At 44.1% G+C, this 25368-nt stretch overlaps 1 protein-coding gene across 1 annotated transcript; it reads right to left on the reverse strand.

Annotated features, from left to right (window-relative positions):
* Nucleotides 1–6729: 6729 nt before the first annotated feature.
* OAS2 (2'-5'-oligoadenylate synthetase 2, 69/71kDa) lies at nt 6730–24745 on the reverse strand. Its single transcript, XM_008592178.1, has 11 exons — nt 24367–24745; nt 20938–21116; nt 19730–19965; nt 19085–19232; nt 15280–15453; nt 13255–13428; nt 12967–13087; nt 11345–11532; nt 9250–9488; nt 8257–8410; nt 6730–7055 (listed from the first exon to the last, which is right to left on the reverse strand). Exons 1-11 carry the CDS (start codon nt 24743–24745, stop codon nt 6966–6968), a joined length of 2082 nt encoding a protein of 693 aa, XP_008590400.1. The 3' UTR covers nt 6730–6965.
* Between the last annotated feature and the right edge of the window lie 623 nt (nt 24746–25368).

A 25368-nucleotide genomic window follows, 5' to 3' on the forward strand; every position in this document is an offset into this window, starting at 1 on the left:
TTGTGTACTTTAGAATAACAGATAATTCTAGAAATCATAAAACATATAGCTTTTAAACTTCTTACACTCAGCCAGGTGATATTTATACTTGCATTTAAGTAGCATTCTCAAAAAGAAATTGTTTCTAATTTTGCCTAGTGTAAGAGTACTACTCTCATTCATGGCACTCATGATCAAATAAACTCCCAAAGGCATCACCTTCTAATACCATCACCTGCTGGGTTAGGATTTCAACATATAAATTTGGAGGAATACGAACATTCAAACATTTGCAGCAACAGGGATGAAACTGGAGACCATCATGTTAAGTGAAGTAAGTCAGGCACAGAAAGACAAATATTGCATGATCTCACTCATATGTGGAATAATAATAATTTAAAAAGAGGGGAAGAGGTATATTAACTAGTACAAAGTTACAGGTTGATAAGAACAATAAGTTCTGCGTTCCAGGCTGACTAGAGCTAATATTATATGGTATATTTCTTTTTTTTTTTTTTTTTTTTCCTTTTTGTCTTTTTTTGTGTCCGGCAACGGATCGCAACCCTCAGTGTCGCACCCGTACCGGACCGGGACCGGCAACGGAATCGCAACCCTCGGTGTTGCTCCCGCACTTCACTCAGCCAGTGAGCGGCCGGTCTGTATGTGGGATCCGAACCCTCGGCGGGAGCGCCACCGCGCTTCCCAAGCGGCGCACTGTAGCAGTGCGCCACCGGGCCGGCCCTATATGGTATATTTCTAAAGAGCTAGAAAAGAGGATCCCGACTGTAACCACCACAAAGAAAAGGTGAATGTTTAGGGATAGATATGCTAGCTACCCTATGTGAATCATCGCACAATATATGCATGTATTAAAACAACACACTGTACCTCACAAATATGTACAACTAAAAAAATCCAACCACAGCATGGAATCATACAATATCTGTCTTTCTATGCCTGGCTTCTTTCATGTAGCATAAAGTCTTCATGGTTCATCCATGTTGGAGCATGTGTCAGAATTTCATTCCTCTTTATAACTGGATAATATTCCCAAACCGGGACACTTTCAAGAGTGAAAGGAGGCAGTAGAGATATTTACATCGGGACAGTTGACATAAACTGGGATTGTCCTGGGCACACCAGGGTACACGGTCCTACCTGTTTATCTCCTTCCTCACTGGGAATTGATAGCTCAAAGCCTGAGAAGCAGATTAGGGTAATATGCCAGATAATTGACCCTCTGGCATGTGAACTGTCTTCACCTGTTTATCTCCTTCCTCACTGGGAATTGATAGCTCAAACCCTGAGAAGCAGATTAGGGTAATATGCCAGATAATTGACCCTCTGGCATGTGAACTGTCTTCCCTGGACAGAGGCTGCTCAGTCATGGGATGGTTGTGGCCCTGGAGTGGGAAGGCTGATTCCCGAACAGGCACAGTCCCTGAGCTACTCACCGCCACTTACTCTTGTGAGACAGAAGCTGCTGTAATGAATTACCACAAACTTAGTGGCTTAAAATGAAGCGGGGCAAGACCCCTTGAAAGACTCTTGCTTCACAGCTACCACCTGGGTTTGATGCAGGCCTTAAACCCAGGAGGAAGTAGCTAAGGAAACTTTTTTGTGTGCTCAAGCAGAACAGGCTGAATTACAGGAAGCAGAAGTGATGTTTGCTTAGCCAATAGAGATAAAAACGACAAGCTTAAGCATAACAAAGTAGTTAACAATAGGTCCTATCTAAGATTCACAATATGTTTGTTCCTTGAAAAATGGTCTTTAGTAACATCTGTGATGCCAGTCCTAAGTTTGTTTTGCAGGTGAAGCAAGAGCACCAGAGACCAGAGACCTGCTGAAATGCACGCACTCCGCAGATCTGCCAAAGCCAAGGAGACATTACTCAATACGCCAGAAATAATTGTACTGAATTCATGGTAAGACAGTCAGATCCCCCAAGACTCCTATTTATGATTTTTGCTCTATAAGTACTTGTGATTTTAAGTCATTGGGGAATTTGGATTTTGAAAGCACAAGCTTCCTGTTCTCCTTAACTGGTGCCTAAGTTTTGCTACTACGAATCCTGGTGTACAACTCAACTGGCACAGTTGTGCACCCGGTGAGCAGAACATTCCAGGTACAATAACAAAAACAACACAAGTTTGTTATCTCACAGTTTTGTAGGTCAGAAGCCCAGTAGGTTCAACTGGTTTCTCTGTGTCAGGTCCCACAGATTGAAACCAAGGTGTTGGTTGGGCTGTGTTCCTTTCTTAGAGGCTCTGGAGAGGATAGGCTTCCAGGTTCATTCTTGTTGGCAGAATTCAGTTCCAGCAATTGTAGGACTAAGGTTCCTGTTTTCTTGTTGGTTGTTCTCAGCTTCTAGAGGGTGCCCACATTCCCTGATTCATGCCCCCCTTCATCTTCCAGCCAGCAACAGCATCTCGGGTCTCTCTTCTTCCTCTTCAGTGACTCCAACTTCAGCCGGGAAACATTATCTGCTTTAAGGACTCATGTAATTACATTGGGCCCATCTGAATAATCCAGGATAATCTCCACATCTTGAGATCCACAACCTTAATCACATCTGCAAAGCCCCTTTAGCTGTGTAAGGTAACATACTCACAGGTTCTGGGGTAGGATATGGACACCGAGGGCCATTCTTCTGCCTGCTATTCCCTTCCTGCTTTCCCAGGCCTCCCATGAGTTTAGTGATGTTTTCTCTCCTGCTGTCAGAAGGGACTGGACCAAGAGCACACTGTGGTCACCTGCTGGCCACCTCATTCTTCCATTTTTCTGGCCATCATGCTGGCCAAACTCTTCAAAAGGCCTCTTTTATCCTGCTCTCCCAACTTTGGGACCTTTTCCCTTCCGGCCAGGGTTTGGGTCAAGCTCTTTAGAAGGAGCTCTCTCTCCTGACATTGTGAGCCTTTTTCTCTTGGCTAAGCAAAGGATCTCATTTCTTAAACACCCCAAAACTGAGCCTTTCCCCTTCTCCTGGTAATATCTCCCAACCCTACCAGTTGGAGCCCCATATCCTTGTTTCCTCAGGAATGTGAGGGGTTCCCTAATCCATGGCCTGGCCCTACAATTAAGGAATAGTAGCTTAGATATTATAGTCCCTCTTTGAGGAACTCCACCCGAGGCAAGCATCATGGGCTCTGTTGTGCTCACATGGAACCTTCTTGGTTGGAGAGAGTTGCTGGGATCTTAATGCCCTGCTCTCCGTGCTGAGTTCTTCCCTCCCGGTCTACACCCAACTCCTGTGGCCCCTGGCCAACTCATACAGGGCAGGACCAGGAGGGAGAGAGCTTCCTTCACCTTTTCCCTATCAGAGGTTTATCCCACATACTGATGCCAGTGAATAGAACTGATGAGTGATAATGTCTTTCCTGCTCAGATTTGACCAGACTCAGCTGCAGAAGCCTCAGGTCCTGAAGCCCTCCAGCATGCAGTCTACAGATAATCCTTTTATCCATAAACTCTCCCTGTTGGTGACCTCATTTGTGGTCTGTCACTCAAATTCCTTCCAAACTCCCCCTGGGCCATTGGCCACTTGCCATGTGCCTGGCCCTGCTTCTAATAATTTCTTCATTATTATTTTTTTTAAAGTAAGCGGGGTCCTGGTTGCTAGGGTAACCAGGTGTGGAATATAGGACTTGGATCTTGACCTTTTACTGTACTCAATTGGGTTCTTGCTATGTTCTTGGCTTATTTCCCTTCTGACCTCGTGAAGGGAGGAATGCTCTTCCATGTTGCTGTCCTGGTTTCTCCTTATTTTGTTTCCTTTTTTTAAAGCCTGTCTGTCCTATACATTTTTCTCTGGGAATTGCCAAATTAAAAAAAAATTTTTTGATTTGGCAAGAACACTTCATGGATGGTGGTGTGTGCTCCACTCTGCCTCACATCTGGAAGCACATGTGTCTGGCTGTCCCTCTCCTGTTGACGCTGTGATTAAGCTGTGGATTTGGGAGGTAACATAATTTTTTGATTTGGCAAGAACACTTCATGGATGGTGGTGTGTGCTCCACTCTGCCTCACATCTGGAAGCACGTGTGTCTGGCTGTCCCTCTCCTGTTGACGCTGTGATTAAGCTGTGGATTTGGGAGGTAACATCCTCCCCTCCCCCGCCATAATAGCATTCCCCATCAGCATTTCATTGAATGATTTCATCTATTGATAATCTCTGCCTAAATCATTTATTTCATCAGAGGTTGCAAAATGGTGATGTTTCTAATGTTGTCATCCTTCCAACATTTATTAAATATAATTCTTCTGTAAAAAATAATAAATTTTCCTTATCAGTTATGGCTGTTTGTTTATCTTGAAATATAATTTGTGCAAGAAAGGTTGTGTTTAATTATTTCATATTCATTGCCATTAGTTGCCAATTTTATGAGACAAGTGTATTAGTCTGTTTCATACCGCTTATGACAAAATAACTGAAACTGGGTAATTTATAAGAAATGAAGTTTATTTCTTACCGTTTTGGAAGCTGGGAAGTCCAAGGCCCAGGGAACATATCTGGTGAGGGCCTTCTTCTTAGTGAGAACTCTCTACAGGGTCCCATGGCAACCAGGGTGTCACATGGTGAGAATGGGCTGAGCAAGAGAGAGCTGACCTTCTCACCTGCTCTCCTTTTAAAGCCATCAGAACCACACTCATTACTCCATGAATGGATCAATCCATTCACAAGGGCACAGTCCTCACAATACAATCACCTTTGAAAGGCCCTACCTTTCAAATACCATAATAGGATTTCCCATCCTGTTAGCACTATTACAATGGGGGTCAAGTTTCCAATACATGAACTTTGGGGGGACATATTTAAACCCATAGCAACAGGGTTCATCCCCTAGTTACTTCCAATAGTGACCAATGACTACTTGTTTTTTGATCACTGTGAACTCTTCTCTTTACTCTTAGTGAATTTAAATGTCTGCTGAATGCTAAGAAGACATTGGTGAGAAAGATCGAAATGGTCTCTTCCTGTTTTGTGTGGCTTTATTCTTACTGGTCTTGCCCATCACATACAAATCACTTAGCAGATGGTTCTGAATTGCCCTTCATTTTTCTTTAAGGGATTTAGAGTTATGTGTTTCAGTTCCTCCAGCTATACCATAAGCCCTGTGAAGATGGTGACAGTGTCTTATAGTTTTCTTTTCCTTGTTTCCTATCTATGTATCTAGCACAAGTTTGGGCATCTCAAAGGTCCGGTAACTAGCTGTAGGTTGAGTACACGTGTACTTAGAATGGTCATTCTTTAATTTTTCAACTCATTATATCTATTTCTCTTGTCTTTGTTCTGAACAAGAGTAGTGGCATATTCCAACACCAGTTCTCTGACACCAGCTGACTGTCCTGCAATTCAGTATAATTCTGATGCTAATGACCTGGAGTTAGTGCAGTCACCATAAGTTAAAGAGCAAGGTCCCACCATGTCTGCCCTTACTTCAGATACCAGCCACAAGTAGAGTCCCCAGGCTACCTGCACCTCTGTCCAACTTGGCTACAAATTTGGGGGTTCTCATGACCTCGCTTCAGATTCAGTAATTTGCAAAAATAACTTACAGAACTCAGGAAAGTGCTATACTTACAATCACAATTTTATTACAAAGGATACAAATGAACAGTGGAATGAAAAGATACATAGGGTGGCAGGTCTGGGAGGGCCCCAATCTCAGGAGCTTCTGTTCCCATGGAATTGGATACTCTACTTTCCTGATACACTGGAATGTTCACTAACCAGGAAACTCTACAAGCCTCATTGTTCAGAGTCTTTATTAGGGTCTCATTACATAGGCATGATTGGTTAAATTACTGGCTATGTGATTGAACTTAATCTCTAGTCCCCTCTCCTCCTTGGAGGTAGGAGGGTCATGCTGAAACTGCCAACCCTCTAATCACATGCTTGATCTTTCTGACATGGCCAGCTCCTCCCTTGAAACTAGGGCCCATGTGTCACCTTGGTAGCATAAACTCAGGGATGATTGAAGGGGGCCTGTTGTGAATACAAAAGACACTCCTATCAGGAGATTCCAAGGGTTTTTGAAGCTTTGTGCCAGAAACTGGGCACAGAAGCCAAATATCTTCTTTACTATATCACAATTCGTAATGCAGCAGTAATAAAACTTAAGTGGGGGTAGATGAGGTTAAAACACTTAGACCTTCAAGTATCTTTGAAGCCTTTAGATTTGGCAAGAAGATACTCCTGGGTGGCAGGATGAAGGCGGGCTCAGAAGAAAAAGACAACTGTTGTCTATATATACATATATATAAGGCGACAGTTATAGTCCAAGCCTTGGGAGGGTTTAAAGGTCTAATGAAAGTGCTGGCTGGCTGCTGGCTTGGGAGACCTCTGTGTTGACAGAGGCAGAAAGAGTTTTGTATACAGAGGGAAGGAGACAGAGGTGAATGATTATGAGAGCAAGATCACAGAGTTGCGGGAACCAAGGGACAGGTAAATGGCTTCACTGTGGAGACACAGAAAGATTCCTTTTTAAGACTTGAAGGAAAAGGGAGGCACTGATTAGAAAAACACAGAATGGTTGAAAGAAATATGGTGCACATAAAGCTGGATAAGAGCAAATATTTTTATTTTTATTTTTATTTTTATTTATTTATTTTTTTTTAAAGATGACTGGTAAGGGGATCTTAACCCTTGACTTGGTGTTGTCAGCACCACGCTCACCCAGTGAGCTAACCGGCCATCCCTATGTGGGATCCGAACCCTTGGCCTTGGTGTTATCAGCACCGCACTCTCCCGAGTGAGCCACAGGGCCAGCCCAGAGCAAATATTTTTAAATGTAGGTCACTCACAGAGTGGGGGTTCAGCCAGGGAAGATTTTATGAGGAACTTCACAGTTTGGATTTCAGGAAGAGTCCAAGAAGCAAAGGATGGGTTAGTGATCATCAAGAGGAGAATGAATTTGGGTTACTCTTTTACACGGTGAACCAATTCTTTAAAAGCCATTGCCAGATGTCTTCTTCTAGCATTGTTATTCCAGGATTCTATGAGTTCTGAATGAGAACATCTCATTGACAATAGGATATATTCTAGCTCCACAACTTCCTGGTGTTTGCATTGTCTACAAAAGAAAGAAATATATGTGGGAGGACAATGTTTCCTGAGCAGTTACAACTATTGGTTAATAGAGTCAGGGGGAAAGAGAGGAGAGAGAGAGAGAGAGAGAGAGAGAGAGAGAGAGAACAGATCTTGATAAGTAGAGCTGACCCTGGGGTTGGAGGCAGGGGGATTCCTCTAAAACAAGGGTTTTCACCCAGGAGCAATTTGCTTCCCAGAGGACACATGATGATGTCTCAAGACATTTTCTATTGTCACAACTGGGTACATCTAGTGGGTAGAGACCTGGGATGCTGCTCAGCATCTTACAATGTACAGGACAGCCCCTTAAACAAAGAATTATCTGACCCAAGATGTCAATAGTGCCAAGGTTGAGAAACCTTGCTTTAAAGAAAGAAGCTGGTTGGGGAGAACCCAGTGTACCTGGTGGGAGTATATCCTGGTGGGATGTACCAAGTTTGTCTTGGTAGGACGGGGAGCTTTGGACAAATGTGGCAGACACTCTTGGGTGACTGACCAATCTGCATCCACAATCATCCTCATTCTCCTTCTCCGTAGCCACCTTCAAGTTATGGGTAGCCGTGTGACTGTTCCGGGCAATGAAATGTAAGAGAATTTGCTGGATGAGGCTTCTAATAAAATCTCTGTGTTCCTGACTTTCGGGCATCTTCCCCTTTCTGATTTTCCTGCCTGGATCATGAACCTACCACCTGGAGGTGCAGTAGGGCCATGAGTACTAAAGTCAACAACTAAAGAGAGTGGAACCAAGACCCAAAAGCCAGAAAGAGCTGTGTTCCCCAGGGCACATTTGTCAATGTCTAGAGACACTTTTGATTGTCACACTGTGGGGTAGGGGGTGCTACTGGTATCTAATGGGTAGAGGCCAGGACACTGCTCAGCATTCCACAATGCACAGAATAGTCCCCTACCCCAACAAAGCACTATCAAACCCCAAATGTCACTAGTCCTGTGGTAGAGAAAATCTGCAGAGGGAGAAAGTTCTACCGAGCTCTTGCATGAATCCTGGGTTGCCTGCTTAGGATTACTTGTAAGGGGGTGGAGGCAATTGCCTAATCTGCCAGTTGGGTATTCTGTCATTTGTGGCTGAATTAATTTCAAGTTGCTATAGCAGGAGAAGGAAGTTCTTTGATTCAAACCTGTTACAAGGCTATCTCCAGAAGCCATTTCCCTTAGATTACTCTTACTGGCACTTTCCATGGCTGTATTGGGTCTCCAGTCCCATCTTTGAAGCAGAGAGACGACAACCATTCCTTAGCTTCTTTTGCCAGAAGATGCCAACACCAACGGTCCCCTCCACCCACATCACCAGTAGGTTCCGCTGGGTCCAAGATCACAGGCCTAAATGAGAGGTTAGAAGGCATTAGAGGGTTCATTCCAAAATCAGTGGCTTCAGAATTGGGGGCCCATCCTACTTTCAGCAGTAAAATAATGTGCCCTTGTAGCTTAGATGTAAGTAATTCAAATATACTAATACGGTTCAGAGTCATTCCCTGGAATTAAGTTATAGTTGTCAAAAGTGTTTGGAAAGTTGTTAATTACAATACACATGAAGACATAATGTAAATATCTCCTTCATGCGAGGTCAGTTGAAATACAATGTACAATTTAATCAAACACAACGTTGCCGAGAAGGCCAGCACCTGCAGGCAGGCAACCTGCAGTAGCTTCTCTCTCTTACTTCTCTATTCTTTCTCAATGCTCTTACTTTCTCTCTTTCCTTTCCTATTGTTTCTATTGATTTTGTCCCCTGTTGGTAGCACTGAACAGATGTACTGAGATTTCTTACTATTTTTGAAAGTCTGGAAGTAGAAAGGGTAGATAATGCAACCCCTGCAGGATAAATCATCTCATGAATAACAGCATTAATTCTCAGGACACACCCAACTTCCACACCCCTTAGACCTGATAATGAATTCACGCTTTTCCTTCTGACCTAGAAAGATGAAAGCAATTCAGGGACCTCGTGCCTTGGTCCTTCCTTCTCTATTCTTTCTGGATGTTTTTTCCTGTCTCCCTAGGATTTTATCCCTAGAGACAGTATGAGATTCTGTTGGTTAGCACTTTCCCCTCAATTTCACAGAAAGAATGAATCATGACCCCAGGGGAGGTGAATCCAGGTCACTGAAACAGTATTGAAGGGAATCAGGTTAAGAAAAGGAGAGGGCTGGTTAGGGCACCTGGTTTTCTGGATCTGGGTCAGTAGGAACTTCCTCAAGGTCTCATCTTCAAAGTTGTAATTGACTGTCCAGAAGATGCAGAGCTGCTGATATTTTGTGACCAACTCCAGAACTGTCCGGAAACCTTCAGCGGTGTCAAAATCCTGTATCCTGCTCCCCTGCTCCCAGGCATAGATAGTGAGCAGCTCCAAGGCATATTTTGGGGGCAAAGACCCCTTTGACTTTAGTTTCCTTTCACACTGAAAGAAGAGTGGAGACATTAGATGACACGGTAAGGCAGAGAAGTTCAAGGAGCTCAGCGAGAGTTAAAGACTGCTGGGACCACAGCAGGGCAACTGAGTCACAGTGCAAGGCTGGTGGGCTGGCGCTCTATAGCTCAGAGGTCTAAACAGTGTAGGTTTTCAGTTCATCTAGCAGCTGGTAAGCAGCACACACAGGTTTCTTTGTTGTGCTTTTGGCTATATATGCCTTCCTAGGATAACAATATAGCTGTGGTTTACTAGAAACAAACAGCATGCTAATTACGGGCCAATGCGTTTTTACCAACATCATTCCTAATCCTCCTAACAACCTTGCAGAGCAGGTGACATCTCAGGAAGATGATATTGTGCTTCATATTTGCCATCATGAAAATACAGTCGTTCCTTGGTTTCTGTGAGGGATTGTTTCCAGGACCCCCATGGATACCAAGATCCACAAATGCTCAAGTCCCTTCTATAAAATGACATAATATTTGCATATAACCTATGCACATCCTCCTATATACTTTAAATCATCTCTAGATTACTTATAATACCTAAAGTTGGAGTGAGCAGGACTGAAGCTATGTTGGGACCTAAAATCACCTGGGCTCTAAAAGATTTTAAAAGAACACAGCTTTTTTCTTAGCATGCATTTCTCTGAGTTCCCTCTTTTCCTGTGGTTATTTGATATTTGGAACCTTGGTTACGGGGCAAGATGACATTATTTGTATGCACGTAAAGTTGTTTTCCAGCCAGCCTGAAGCTGTAGACTTGCATGTACTACCCAGACCATGAGATATGGACGGGAGCAGAAACCGGACGGAATCTTGGCGAGACCTTGCACTTGAGACCTTGCGTGGAGCCCTCACTGCTCACGTGCCCCTCCCTTCTGCTTTTCATTTCCCACGTTCCATTCCCTCATCCCCCTCTTTAAAAACCCCTCAGTAAACCTGAGTCTTTGAGATGCTTTAGCCTGGCCATTCTCCTTCAGGTTTACCAGAGAGATGGGTTGGCCCAACATCTCTCCTCAGGTCACTGGTATTCCTGCATAAAAACTGACTTCCATTTCCACCAACATCTGACTTTTGAGTGCTTTGCTTTTGTCTGGGGACAAGCAGCCAGACCTGTGAGTTTGGTATCAATTTGGGGGAGCCTTAGCCAGGAGCTCAGTGTGCCCTGTAACACTAATACAACATAAATGCTATATAGTTATTTTACTGTATTTTACATTTTGTATTATTTTTCACTGTTGTATTGTTATTTTTGATTGTTTTCTGCCTGATTACAGTATATTTGATCTGTGGTTGGTGGAACCCATGAATGTGGAACCCACAGATTGGAGGGCTGACTATACACAGAAACTACCTGTGTGCAAGCAGTTGATACGAGTGTGGGGAGGCTAACCACTACAGCAAGGGAAGCCCCAGTACCGCCTATAGCTTCAACCTGCCTTCTAAGAGGCAGCATCCATGTCTATTACTCATGGGCACCTAGCAGCAGCAAAGCCATACTGACAATTTGTAGGCATATAAATACCAACTTCCATGCACCCTTCGTAGGCAAGATAATTTGTATTCCTGTAGAATTCTTTAGCCAGTTCAAGGGCAAAATAAACCTTGAGTAGCAGCTTTGGTGATAGAAGGTGCTCTACACCTGACCCAAATTAATGGGGTTAGTGATGGGCACTCTACAAAGATAACCAGGGTTTAAGGAGTCAGCAGATTCCCCTAAAGTGGCTCAGCCCCCAGTATGGGAGAGTGTGGGCACATGGGGCACTTGGTAAATGTTGGCTTAATGGTCACAACTTACAAGTAAAAATAATAACCAGGTGGCCAGAACGAGGGCTGTCATACCTGTTTGTACCAATGCTTCACCAGGCGAATTAAATCCTTCAGTTTGGTTGGCAGGGAAACAACGAAGTTGCGCTGCAGCTCCGTGAAACAGGTGGAAAACTCTCCCCCCAGGGTGTCTGAGGATTTATATAGACCAATGAGCTCATCATAGACCCTGGGGCTGGGTGTGCAGCCAGAATTTAGTTGACCTAGCAGGGAACATATTTACATCATGCCTTAATATGTATAGTAACAGATTTAAAACATTTTTGACAAACAATTTAATTCTAGGAACTTACTTTGAATGGTATTAGTGTATTTGAATCACTGTTGTCTAAGATACAGGGAGCAACTTCAGAGTAATGAGACATTTTTTAAAAATTATATGGTCTACATGAGTGAAGGTGGTATTATTAAAGTATTATCTAGACCTGCACTGTCCAACATGGCAGCCACCAGCCGATGTGGCTATTTGTGTTCAAATAAAATTTAAAATTTAGGCCCTTAATTGTATAAGCCACATTTCAAGTTCTCAGTAGATATAGAACACAGATATAGGACATTTTCATTATTGCAGAAAGACTTTTTGCAGCTGATCTGTATTTTGCAAACATGGCCCCTGGGCTAAATCCAGCCCTCTGTGTAAATAAAGTTTTATTGAAACACAGCCACATCCATTTGTTTACATATCATGCGTGGCTGCTTTCGTGCTACAACAGCTGAGTTGAGTAGTTGCGACAGATACTGTATGTTCCCCAAAGCTGAAAATATCTGCTGTCTTGCCTTTTACAAAAAACACATTTGCTGATCCCCATTCTATACTGTTGTTCCTTTCTGAGAGACACTAAGAACCATTCAGAGGGAAGGTACTAGAGTCTTCATGATTTTGATTTGGAAAGTGCCTGAAATAGCTTTGACTTTTTAAAATACACCATTATGTATCTGTCACCTATGAACTGAATTTCTAGCAGATTTTTGCCTAAGATCAAAGGCAAACAGCGGATTTCTCATCTCTTTACCTCAGAATTCCCCCCACATTCTGTTCTTTAATTTCGTTCACTAGTACTTGAGGTATCTTATCTGCAAATGTGTATGAACCCCTGTGCACCCCATTCTTTCATAGATATGGTGGATGATATCAGGGGGGGCATAAGATGTGGCTCCTGGTGGTCCTTGGATACTTCAATGAGAAATGAGAATAAAATGGCATATATGTGTAAGGTATTACTGCCATTATTAATTAATGCTACCTGCCAGCATTAATATTTAATTAATAAATAAATATTAAATAAGCAAATAGCATTAAATAAAAATTTAATATTAAATAAACATTTAATTTCATATTAAAAATAATATTAACCATTTAATTTTAAATTTGATATTAAATAAGCTATTAAGTAAATAAGTTATTAAATAAATTAACATTTAATCTAATATTAAATACACTTAATCATTCAATTTTAGATTTAATGTTAAATAAGTTATTAAATATTAATAATTACTAATGGGTCCTGGACCCATGAGTGGTATATGTTTTCACAGCCCATTACTAAGTCATGAGGTTTTTCCTCCACTCCTGCCCACCTTCACTTCTACAATCCAGAATCTTCCTCTTTAGAAGCTAAAGGTCTGGGGCATTTTACCTAGCGCATTAAAGGCAGGTAGCACATCGAAGTCCACGCTTTCCTTGAGTATTTTGGATTTCAGAGAGAAGCTCAGCACCCTGGGAGTCTTCCATTTTGAAATCTCAAATTTCACTTCAAACTGCATCTGCATTTCCTGCCGACAGGCTTCCAGCTGTTTGTGGATTTCCTTGATGATTCTGCTGCGCTCACTTTTTGGGGAGGTATAGCTTTTAAGCGAGTCAGGGAACACGACGAGGTCGGCATCAGAGCCACTCTTCTCTTCCATTTTGAAATCTCAAATTTCACTTCAAACTGCATCTGCATTTCCTGCCGACAGGCTTCCAGCTGTTCGTGGATTTCCTTGATGATTCTGCTGCGCTCACTTTTTTGGGAGGTATAGCTTTTAAGCGAGTCAGGGAACACGACGAGGTCGGCATCAGAGCCACTCTTCAGAGCTGTGCCTTTGGCGGTGGAACCTCCCTGGTGAAGACAGGAAAGTTGAGATACAGCATTTCTAGGACCACAAGTCCCTCGCCCCCAGGGGCTGGCACCAGTTGGGCTAATTAACGAGGTTGCCAAGGGCAGGTTCCACCTTAGGGTCCAGTTAAGGCTGAGTCCAAAGCAGAATGTTACAAACTAATAGACAATACGTTTCCAAAGGCAGTTATTCTCATGCCCTTTAGGCTCAGACAGCTGATAGGCTAGGTATAAATTACCTGCTTCTCAAGTCAATTTCCTAAAGATTTCTCTTGAAGAATATCTAGCTTTATTTGAATTCCTGTGATTTAAAGAAATCAAACAGCACGCAATTATTACGTTGAAAGTTCTCCTCTGTTCCTTGATTCATCAGTTTCTTCCTGCAGTCTGGGGATCACTGGGTGATTATTCATAACTGAGGCACAGAGGTCAGCACACTGTCTATAATGGGCCAGATAGTGAATATTTAAGGCTTTGTGGGCTACTTATGTCTCTGCCATACAGGCTTCTCCACTTCCTCCCTCCTCTTCTTCTTCCCCCTCCTTCATTCAGTTTCCTTAGGGAAATGTTTATTTTATCCATGGGTAGTAAATGCCTGGCTACATGGGTTAGGGAGGTGAGGGGTGTGTGTGTGTTTTATTTTCCTGTATACAGATCCTCAATTCATCCTGTTCCAGCCCACTTCTTTCACGCAGCCCTCTGCTGGGCTTCACTGGCCCTCTCCAGCCACAGCCCCCTCCTCATATTCTGTAGGTGGCATCTTCCCCCCCAACTTCAGCAGAAAAAACTTTCCAGCTTGTGATCAGCTCCAAGCAGACAGCAATTTCATATGTTACCTATTTTCTTCTTTGATGTGTCATATGCCTTTCCGTCTTTATTTACTATCATGCTAGTGATGTCTCAGGAAGGAGAGAAAACGCATGCTTCAACCATTCTAACACTGATCACAAATTCAGTCTTGTTTTCGCTCTGATTAACCTCAGTGAGGCAGCTACTCATTGCTCATGGGCTCGTGATGCTCTTTCCCAGACCCTCTCTGTGTAGGACGCACACAGATCTGTGTTCACATCACTGCAGATGTTTTTGCACATTTTCTTCCCTCCCTTTTTGTGATCATGGGCACATGTTTACCTAGTCACGTGACCAACAAACAGAGGGAAGCGTGTCAGCCCATGGCCTTTGAGCCACAGACAAGAACAATCTAATCCTCTGAATCTCTCGCTCAGCGGACGGGGCGAATTGGGCTCTAGTCACTGAAACAAGAAAGAGGTCACTTTCTGATTTAGTATACAACAAGCTTAGAATCTGCAGTGGGTCAAATAGTGGCCCCCAAAGATATGTCCACTGGGAACCCTGAATGTGACCTATTTGGAAAAGGGTTTTTGTGGGTGTAATTAACTTAAGGATCTCAGGATGAGATCATCCTGGATTAGCGCGGGCCCAAAATCCAATGATGAGTGTCCTTCGAAGAGAAGGGGAGAAGACACCCAAGAGGAGAAGGTGATATGGAGACAGAGACAGAGACTGGAGTTATGTGTCTACAAGCCCACGAGCAGCAGGGATGGCCAGCAGCCCTAGGAAAAGGGCTGTTGTTATGACACAGGCAGTCTGTCAACAGTCCCCATGGAAAACCAGTGTCCTAGTCCCCTGAGCTCCCCAGCTCCCTTTCCTCAAGTGTTGTTACGACACAGGCAGTCTGCCAACAGTCCCCATGGAAAACCAGTGTCCTAGTCCCCTGAGCTCCCCAGCTCCCTTTCCTCAAGTTTCTGGTGGTAGATGAGTCCTGGAGAGCTCCAATGACCACCAGCTCCCTTCCAGTATAATAAATACCCTTAAAGAAGGGCCAGTGCTCACCTTGATGATCTTCTGGATCTTGGTAGTTGAATGTCGAAAGCAATTTTCTTTAAGGAATGTACAGATCATGTCAACAGCTATACTAATCTGTTCTAGGAAACATTTGTCAGGCTGGAGAAAGTCCTTGATGAATTTATCTAGACGATGGCCCAGGGTCGAGAAGAGAGGTGCTGGCTGGGGAAAGGCAGAAGACCCCAGATGTGAGTGGCCCCTGCAAGCTGACCGCAGGGCTTTCTTCCCTGCCTGTTCTGGGCCCTCTGCCCACCTCTCCCTCCTATTCTCCAACCCTCAGGTTGGCTACTTCCCCATCTCTTTGGTCATTGCACTGACATATCCTAAGTACACACCTGAGAGTTTAGGGTGGTACCCAAGATCCCCCAGAAACAAAAACCCTCCCAAATGCCCCTCCTTACCCGCTAGGAGTGATCTGGATCCTTCTCCTGACAGGTTGTTAGTGCCCCTGCTCCAAATTGCTCTCTACTTTCCACTTCCTGTGTGACATCACCTACTAATGGCCAGCACCTTTTTGCTTTACCTATTTGTCTGTTCCTTCCTTATTTTCCCATTCACTGCAGGTTTTGTAGATTTCTGATGATCACATTTATTCCTTTTTTAAGGTTGTATTGGCCTTTGTTTTTTTTTTTTAGAGTTGTTCAATATATTCCAGAAGACTTTTTTTTTTCCTTTTTGTCTTTTTTCGTGACCGGTTACGGGATCGCAACCCTCAGTGTCGCGCCCGTACCGCGACCGGCAATGGGATCACAACCCTCGGTGTCGCGCCTGCACCGCGCTCAACCAGTGAGCTGACTGGTCTCTATATGGGATCCGAACCCTCAGCAGGAGCGCCACCGCGCTCCCAAGTGCCGCACTCTATCAAGTGCGCCACCGGGCCGGCCCATGTATTGGCCTTTGTTAAACACACTGTACCCACTTGTATCAGTCTTCTAGGGCTGCCGTAACAAGTTACTATAACTGGAGGGCTTAAAACAACAGAAATTTATCCTCTCACAGTTCTGGAGGCCAAAAGTCCTAGATCAAGGTGTTGGCAGGGCCATGCTCCCTCTGAAGCAGATGCGATTACAGTTTGGAGATGGAGAGATTATCCTGCATTTCCCAGGTTGGCCTGATGTAACCACAGCATCCTTATAGGAGGTAGGCAGGAGGGTCAGAGTTGGAGAAGGAGATGTGACAATGGAAGCAGGGACATTGAAAGATGCCAGGCTATTGGCTTTGAAGATGCAGGAAGGGGCTTCAAACCAAGCTCAAAAAGGCAAGGACATGCCTGCGTCCCTAGGGCCTGCCAACCCCTCGATTTCAGTGCAGTGAGACTGATTTTTGGGCTGCTTACCTCTAGAACAGTAATAATACATTTGTGTTGTTTTAAGCCATTAAGTTTGGGGCATTTTTTTTTAACAGCAGTAAGAGGAAATGAATACCCCGTTTTATGCAGATGCCATTGTCCTTTTGCTGGTAAGCACAGAGGAGACGGGCCAACTCACCTGGGCGGGGGAAGGGGTGCTCAGCTGGAAAGTTGAAGGTCAATCTTGGTGCAGAATATCATGGCATGTGTGTGTGTGTGTGTGTGTGTGTGCGTGTGTGTGTGCGCGCGTGTGTGTGTGTGTGTGTGCGCGCGCGTGCGTGCGCGCTTGGGAGCCCTCCATTGCTTAGACCTCCTTATGAAGTGGATCCTGGGCCTGAATTGTCTCCAATATCTGTAGAGAGGGGGATGGTCTCATAGTTCTGGAAACAGAAGTTGATGCAGTAGCAAAATAAAAACAAGGGCCGGCCCGTGGCTCACTTGGGAGAGTGTGGTGCTGAGGACACCAAGCTAAGGGTTATGATCCCATTGCCGGTCATCTTTTAAATAAATAAATAAATAAATACATACAGCCAAAGCAGGTATCAAAGGATGGTTTAGGAAAGGTGGGAGAACTAAATGCTATGTGTGCTCCTAAATTGGGATAATTGTTAAACTCTGAAAATGGACTGTATTTAGACAATAATAATATATGGATCCTAATCTCCTGAATTTGATCCCGGCATGGTGGTTATTGAAGAGAATGTCCTCGTTCTCAGAGATCCCTATGAAAGCATTTAGGGGTAAAGAGGTGTCTGGCAGCCTACTCTCAAATGGCTCCGTATAAATAGTGACTATAATAATAATGAGAATGAGAATGGTAATAAGTGTACACACACACTCGTGAATGGTAACAGCAGATGTGGTAAATGTTGCACACTTGTGCATCTACGTAAAGGGCACACAGGAGCTCACTGAAACATTTTTCCAACTTTCCTATATGTTTGAAAGCTTGCTCGTGAATGGTAACAGCAGATGTGGTAAATGTTGCACACTTGTGCATCTATGTAAAGGGCACACAGGAGCTCACTGAAACATTTTTCCAACTTTCCTATATGTTTGAAAGCTTTCCAGAATAAAATGTTGGGGGAAATAATGTTTTGAAAAAAGCTGTCTTTAGGAAGCCAGGAAAATTGAGGCCAGGGAGCACAGACCAGGAGTCCAGTGAAAGTGGGGGCACGGGGTGGGGGATCCAGGGGTGACTGCTCAGAGCACTGTCATTCTTCTGGATCTGATTAGGGAATTTCCCTGTTCACAGACTCCTTCACTTCCAGGGCCTCATGAGTTTGTTCAGCTTATTTACATCTTCATTTACCTCCCAGACTTTTGCTCGGTGAGACCTCAAATTTCTGTGCCAATGGAATGTAGCGCCTGCCTCCCATAATTTGGATATAAATTAGTCCTGTGCCTGTGAAATGCAGAATTTGGTTGGCCCGTGTGGTCTCAAATGATACATTTGTCCCCACTGTGATGCCCAGAAAAGCTGAATGGACTCAGTGGTCTAATCTGCAAATGTACTTCTTGGATTGCGCTGCTTTAATAAGGGCTGAGAGTGCAGGGGAGTTCCGTGTGGATAGATTTACTTCTGTTGGGGACAGGAGGCAGAAAGCCAATGCATCTGTTTCACAGCCAGTCCTTTAATTAGTTCTCCTGTTTCTGCCCCACTTCTCACTCATGCCCTCCACACCTGCCTGAATGGAGCTCAGAGCCTGTCCAGCACCCACAGGTGCGACTGCCACCTACGTCTCTTGGGCTCTGTTCCATTTCACCTGTCACCACCTGCTCACCTGATTTCTCTCTGGCCGAGACTAATTGAAACCTCTCATCTGTGGGGATCCCCTTTCTCTCTGTTCCCTCTTGCACGTCACAGTCACATCACTAATACCCCTAGTGGCATATTACAAGTTGAATTGTGTTCCCCTAAAAGGTGCTGGAGTTCCAACCTACAGTACCTGTGAATGTGACCTTACTTAGGAATAGGGTCTTTACAGATATAATCAAATTAAGATGAGGTCATTAGGATGGGCCCTAATCCAGTATGACTATTGTTCTTACAAGAAGAGGAGAGAGACTGGAAGAGAGACAGTGAGACAGACACGCACAGAGAGAAGACGGTGTGAGGACACACAGGGAGAAAGCCACGAGACATTAGAGGCAGAGACTGGAGTGATGCAGCCACAAGCCAAGGACTGCCAGTAGTCCCCAGAAGCTGTGAGAGACATGGAAGGATTCTTCCCTAGTGCCCGCAGGGAGGGCACGGCCCTACCGACACCTTGATTTTGGACTCCTAGCATCCAGAACAACAAGAGAATAAGTGACCCAGAATGTGGTACTTTGTTACAGCAGTCACAGGAAACTAATACATGGTACTTATGGACAAGACAGTCTGGGTGCCAGGAGGACCCTCCCTGCAGCATGAAACAAGCTATATTTGGAAAATCCTCTCACCAGAACATCCCAAGATGGTCGAGGTAACTCGTTGTTCAGGCTGGGAGAGCACAACCAGTTTTGAGCCTCTTGTTGCAGCAGTTTCCAGCATTTCTTACTGTTGCGACCCACATTATTGGTTGGATCAGTTGGGTCCAAGATTACCGGCCTATAAATTCCATCAGATTAAAAACATTAGTTGAGCCTCTTATGGGTAAAAAAAATCAGTTTTGGAGAAAGAGGCCTCAAATGGGAATCTGGTAACGTGGATTTTGGTTGCTGGTGGTTCCTCTAAGCTACTGAAGGGCTTCATCTAAGATATCTAGCCTCTCTGGCCCTGAATTCTCTGCTTTACTTACTAATAAATAAAATTCATTAATGTCGCGACCCTTTTTTCTCTTTTAGCAACTTGCTATTATAAGGGAAACTCCTCTCCAGTGTTTGTTTTAGGGACAAAACATGGGGATGGTTTGGAATGTGAAAATCAATGGCTAGGCCTCCCTCTTTCAGACAGACCCTCTTTCCCCTACCCCCAACCCCACTGTGGCTGCCAGTCTTTTGGTGCATCACTGGCTGGACAGGGCAAGGCTGAGACCTCATTCTAAAGGGCACAGCCTGGCATGCAGATGAACAGGTACAGGGAGAGGATCTGGGGAGGCTTGGTACCTCTCTGATCCGAGCTGGTTCAGTAGGACGTTCCTGACGGTCTCATCCTCAAAGTCATAGTTGACTGTCCAATAGACACACAGCAGCTGCTGCTGCTTGGTCAGCTCCAGAACAGTTCTGATGCCTTCAGCCATATCAAAGTCTTCTGCTCCACACCCCTGTTCCCAGGCATATACCGTAAGCAGCTCCAGAGCATATGGAGGCAGTGAGGGTAAATCCTCCAGTTTTTTCTGGCACTGTGGAAGAAGAAAAGGGCAGTGACTAATTTGGGGACCCAGGTCCTCCCATGCTAGAGGTCTGAAATCAAGAAACCAGACGTCTGTAAGAAGTCACTGTTCCCCACCAGAATGCCTGAGATTCAATTCACTGACAATAAATAGCAAGTGTTGGCAAGGTGTGAAGCAATGGAAACTCTCATATATTGCTGATGGGAGTGTAATTCGGTACAGCCATTTTGGAAAACTACTTGGCAGTACTTACTACAGATAAATAAATAAATAAATAAATAAAAATATATATATATGGTGACACACATATTTATATGGGGAATATATATATATTCCATATATAGTCCATACATGTACACATATATACATACATATATATATACCATGTGGCTATGTATACACACATACATATACATGTACCTTATGACCTAGCAATTCCACTCCTACATATTTACCCAAGAAAAATGAATGCTTAGATTCACAAAAAGACACGTAGGAGGATATCCATAGTAACCTAATGTATAATAACCCCAATTTGGAAATGCTCCAAATGTCCATCAGCTGTAGAATGGATAAGCATGTGGTAGATTATGGAATAGTATATAACAGAACACTATAAAACAATGAAAAACTGCTACGGCAACATGAGTGAATTTCTTAGACATAATGCTGAGGAAAAGGAGACAGACACAAAATATGTACAGTGTGATCCCATTTTTATCATTTAAAAACAAGAAAAACTAATCTGTGGTGACAGATTTTACAATAGGGGTTTGTTTAGGGAGATTATTGACTGGTGGTGGGCTTGAGGTCCCTTCCGGGGTGTAGGAAATGTTCCCTATTTTGATTTGAGTGTTGTTAATGAGGCTGTAAAAAAATGCGCTGTCCTATATAACTAAGATTGTTGCACTCTGCTGCATGTAAATTATCTCAATAAAAAAGAAATGAATGATAACAACATATTTATAATTTGAAAATTACCTGTTGATACCAGTACTTTACCAAGAGGATCAAATCCTTCAGTTTCCTGGGGTAGTTGTTAAAAAACTTCTCCTGGAGTTCTGTGAAGCAGACTGAAAACTCACCGGGGCTGGCTTTTGTCTTATCCAAAGATCTTTTGAGATCTCGGTAGATCCTGGAGCTGGGATTCTCACTCAAGCCTGAAGTGAAACAGAAACAGGAATTTTAGTATTCATGTAACCTGGTCTCAGAGATCAGAGGGGCTCAACGATTAAGTCAGCCGTAGTTTGATAGCACACGTCCATTGCTTAGTCTGTAGGAGGATGGGTGCATTTACATAAAAGGTAATGAAGGGTGGCTTTTCCTACTAAGATAATAAAACGTAGTCTAAAATGACCACAGTGAAGATGGTATGGTGTTGACCTAAGACAACATCACAGAACTAAATAGAGGGATGAGAAGTGCAATAAAAGGGGGTAATTCGAATTAGTAGGGAAAGGGCGGTTTCTTTAAAAATTGTTGGTGTTGGCGCAATGGGCATTCATCTGGAAGAAAATAAAGTTTTCACATCTCATATACAGTATATACTGCTATCAAGCCCATCCAGTGGTATTCTATTTCAGGGAATCAAGGGTTCAGGGACTTTCAGGAGTCAGACAAAGTGGGAGCAGGGCCCTGGAGGTCTGAGATGCAGGCCAGTTAATCAGCGGGTTTCCATCCTGGCTAGCTGAACGAGAAAGCACCAGCTTGTTTCTCTCATACACCCCAACAGATATTTACTGACTCCCTTGACATGGCTCTGGGCACGTGGAAGCAGGGAGGTTGAGGAAAAGTGCATTCTATCCTCTGTAAAGACAATAGTATTGCTAACATTTATGGACTGCTTATTCCATGCCAGGCACAGTTTGAGTTCTTTATGGACGATGAAACATACAACCCTCACAAAACTCTTGTGAGGTGAGTACAATTATTACTGCTAATTTACAGATGAGAAAAAGGAAACATCAGGAAGTCAAGTAAACAGGCACTTCCTGCTGTGGGTCAAAGGCCATGGGGAGAGAGTGTTGGTGGCACACGGCAGTGGAAAGAGACACAGAGTTGCAGGAAGATTGCCCGGACCTGGTTTAAAAAGTAGGCCACGTTAGTTAGGCTAATATTTAGTAAAGAAAGCAATTTATAAATTTCCCTGTAGGTTATTTTTCTCAGAAAGCAGCCATTGTTGCTTCCTTATAGAAGAGGGATCTTAGTTTGGAATGTGCAGTTCTACTACCATCTGGTGGTGACTTCTGGTACCACATGTGAGGGAGGGTTCATTTCTCTTTCTCGCACCATCCTTGCATGATGGAGTGAACCCAGCAGAGGGCGCTCTGGCCTGGTCCCCGACCACAGTGCTCTGGTCAAGAGGAGAATACACAGGATTTTCCATCAGAATCCTGAGTCCTGCATGTTTCTCCACTTTGATGTCCGGCCTTGTTTGAGGCAGTCACACACTCCCAACCGTTAGCATCCAAATGGCCCCAGAAGCTAGTTGTTTACAGTCTGATCGTACAGTTGGTGAACATGGGTAAGTAGTGGGGCTGAGATAAGAACTCAGGGCTGCCTACTTCTCAAAGAGGTGCATTTTTCTCTGAATCAGGCCACCTTTCTGTGAACATGAATCATTAGGGTGTGTGTGTCTCCACTCTATCAGATGATGGTTGGATTAATTGTTCTTAAAGTTCCCTCATAACCCAGAAATTCCTTAAAACTATGAAGACACCCTGGCATGGGTTTTAGAAGACCTGGACTTTTATTCTATTTTTTGTCAGTAACTGGCTGTGCAGCCCTGGGCACATTTCTTTCCTTCTGTTTGCCCACTTGTTTAATGAGGAGTTGAATTTCAGCTGTGGCATTCTTTAAGTTTGTGATTATGTGTACTTGTGCTTGAGACTAAGCTGTAACTATGCTGAATCTTATCCATCCACATCCATCCATCCATCCATCCATCCATTCATCCATCCATTTTCCTTTCATCCATTTATCCATCCATGATCCATTCATCCAGCCAGCCAGTCAGCCACCCTTCCATCCATCTATCCAGCAGCTATTATTTATAATGAACATTGTACTAGAGATCAGAGAAGAACAAGACATTCATGGTACCTGTCCTCGTGGAGCTTACAGTTTAGGAGAAGAGAAAACTAAACAAATTATTTCCATATGAATGACAAATCTCATGACTGAGAAAGCACACATTGCTATTGCAGCATATAAGAGGTAAATCTAACTCAGCTGTACAGAGCCAGAGGACTTAAATGATGAGCTGGAGTTATCCAAAAATAAAAGTTTGGGAAAAAATGTTCCAGGCAAAGGAACAGCATGGGCCAAAGTCTCAAGTCGAGTGAGCATGGTGCATTTGAGGAGCCTAGTGAAGTTCAGAGAGGCTGGAGCATAGAGTTAATTGGTGGTGAGTGGTCATGCTAGAGAGGCAAGTAAGCAGGAGTCGCCAGATCGTCAAAGTCCTGTCCTGCAGAGGAGTTTGCTCCTAATCCTAAATGCAATGAGAAGCTGTTAGAGGGTTTAATGCAGAGTGTGTGACAAAATCATTTTTGTGCTTGGAAAGAGAGCCTCCAGCTGTGGTGTGGAGTAAGAAAGAAGGCAGGGAGACCATTAGGAGGACATTGCCATATCTGGGCCAGCCCTGATGGTGGCCTTGACTAGGGAAGCAGCAGTGGGAAGGGAGAGGAATGAAGCCAACTCAAGAGCAAGTTAAGCAGAACCAGGAGGACTCAGTGGTGAGCTGCAGGTGAGGAGATGGGGAGTCAGAGGTACATCCCTGGTTTAGGTGACAGGCAGGACTGTGGGGACATTTGCCAAGACAAGAGATGCAGGAGGTGGGCAGGTCTTGGGGAGACGGGAGTTAGGTTTGAGGTGCCCCTCAAGCTCTGGTAAACAGACATCATGGAAGGTTGTTGCCTTTGTGTTGACCTGGTAGGAGGCAGACTTCAAGTGCTCGCCCCAGCTGGACTTTTCCCAGATGTTTACCCCATCCTCATCTTCTAACCAACATCGGCTCTAGTCTCAACCCTCAAGAGTGGTCTGTGGACACGCATCGTCATCATCATGGAGCTGGTTAGAAATACAAAACCAGCCCTGGCTCAGACTTCCTGAATCACAACCTGCTTTTTGACAAGGTTCCAGGTGATTCATGGGCACATTCCAGTCTGAAAAGCTCTGCTTCAGATTCTAGAGTCTAGAACATTTTCTCCAAAGTCAATTAGGAGATAGGGGAGAAGTTGCAGAGAACAGAGTAAGCCCAGGGTAGGACAGACTCTTTTCTCCTGGGGGTCTGTGGTCTCGCATTGTGGAAAGCACCAGTGGTAGCTACCCTGCCTCCAGCCTGGAGGACCCACATGACTGTCTGGCCTCCCTTTCCTTGGCTTTTCTCCCCCTCACACCCGGAGTGCTCACCCAGAGCATTGAAGGCGGGCAGCACCTCAAAGGAGATGCTTTGCCGTGTTGCAGACACCTCGATGGTGAGCCTGCCATGGAGCATCTGGATCTTGACCTTGTTTTCTAACCCCTGTAAGGTCAATTGTACTACCAGTTGGTGCTTGATTTCCTTGAGGACTTCATGGTGGCTTTTCTTCTGATCACAGAATTGTTCTAAATGACTAAGGAAAAGGACGAGAGTACCATCGGAATTGCCTCTCAAGATTGTTCTTCGGCCATAGGAGCCACCCTGTTGACGACAGAAGCAGATGTGAGACTCTGGACTTTTTGGGGTCACAGGGAACTTCAGCAGGCAGTGGCATTTCTCAATTCTAGTGAGAGCTGAAAATGTCACCATCATCTTAAAATTGAGCAGCAGGCATTCATTTGTTCACCCAAAGACCTGATCGGGATGCTCAGAGCAGCACTTTTAATACTAGTCAAAAACCAGAGGCAACTTTAATGGCCATCAACAATAAAACGGACAAGTGTGGTACATTCCCACAATGGAATACTACACAGCAATGAAAGTGATAAATGGCAACTGCATGCAACAGCATACATTTTATAGACGTGATGGGTCAAAGAAACTACACACTAAGGCACACACAGTGTGCATGGTGTCATTTATATAGGATGACTGATTTGTCACAGTTTTCCTGGGGCATTCCCAGTTTTAGCACTGAAAATCCCACATCTTGAGAAGTCCCACCTCAATCCCAGGCAAACTGGGATGATTAGTCACCCTGTATTTATACAAATTTAAAAGGCAAACAGAACTAATCAATCCTGTTAGAAGTCAGGGGAGTGGCTGCTGGGGTTGGGGGCAATGACTGGATAGGGGCCCAGGACTCTTGGGGGGCTGGGAATGTTTCATTTCTTGATCCGGGTGTAGGTTACACAGGTATGTCATTTGTGGCAAGCTATCGAGCTGTGCACTTAGATCTATACACTTTTCTTTTCTTTTTTTTTTAAAGATGA

This window comes from Galeopterus variegatus, unplaced genomic scaffold (genome assembly GCF_000696425.1).
Source record: "Galeopterus variegatus unplaced genomic scaffold, G_variegatus-3.0.2 Scaffold7637, whole genome shotgun sequence".
In the NCBI taxonomy this organism is placed as follows: Eukaryota; Metazoa; Chordata; class Mammalia; order Dermoptera; family Cynocephalidae; genus Galeopterus; species Galeopterus variegatus.

What these genes read in the sequence shown, in the direction of transcription:
- OAS2 (XM_008592178.1), bottom strand. Translation starts at nt 24,745, where the DNA reads ATGGTGACATTTTCAGCTCTCACTAGAATTGAGAAATGCCACTGCCTG. An exon ending in AACCAGCTCGGATCAGAGAG is followed by an intron (nt 19,233 to 19,729) that starts GTACCAAGCCTC and finishes TGGAATTTATAG; the next exon opens with GCCGGTAATCTTGGACCCAA. An exon ending in ACCCAGATCCAGAAAACCAG is followed by an intron (nt 8,411 to 9,249) that starts GTGCCCTAACCA and finishes CCTCTCATTTAG; the next exon opens with GCCTGTGATCTTGGACCCAG.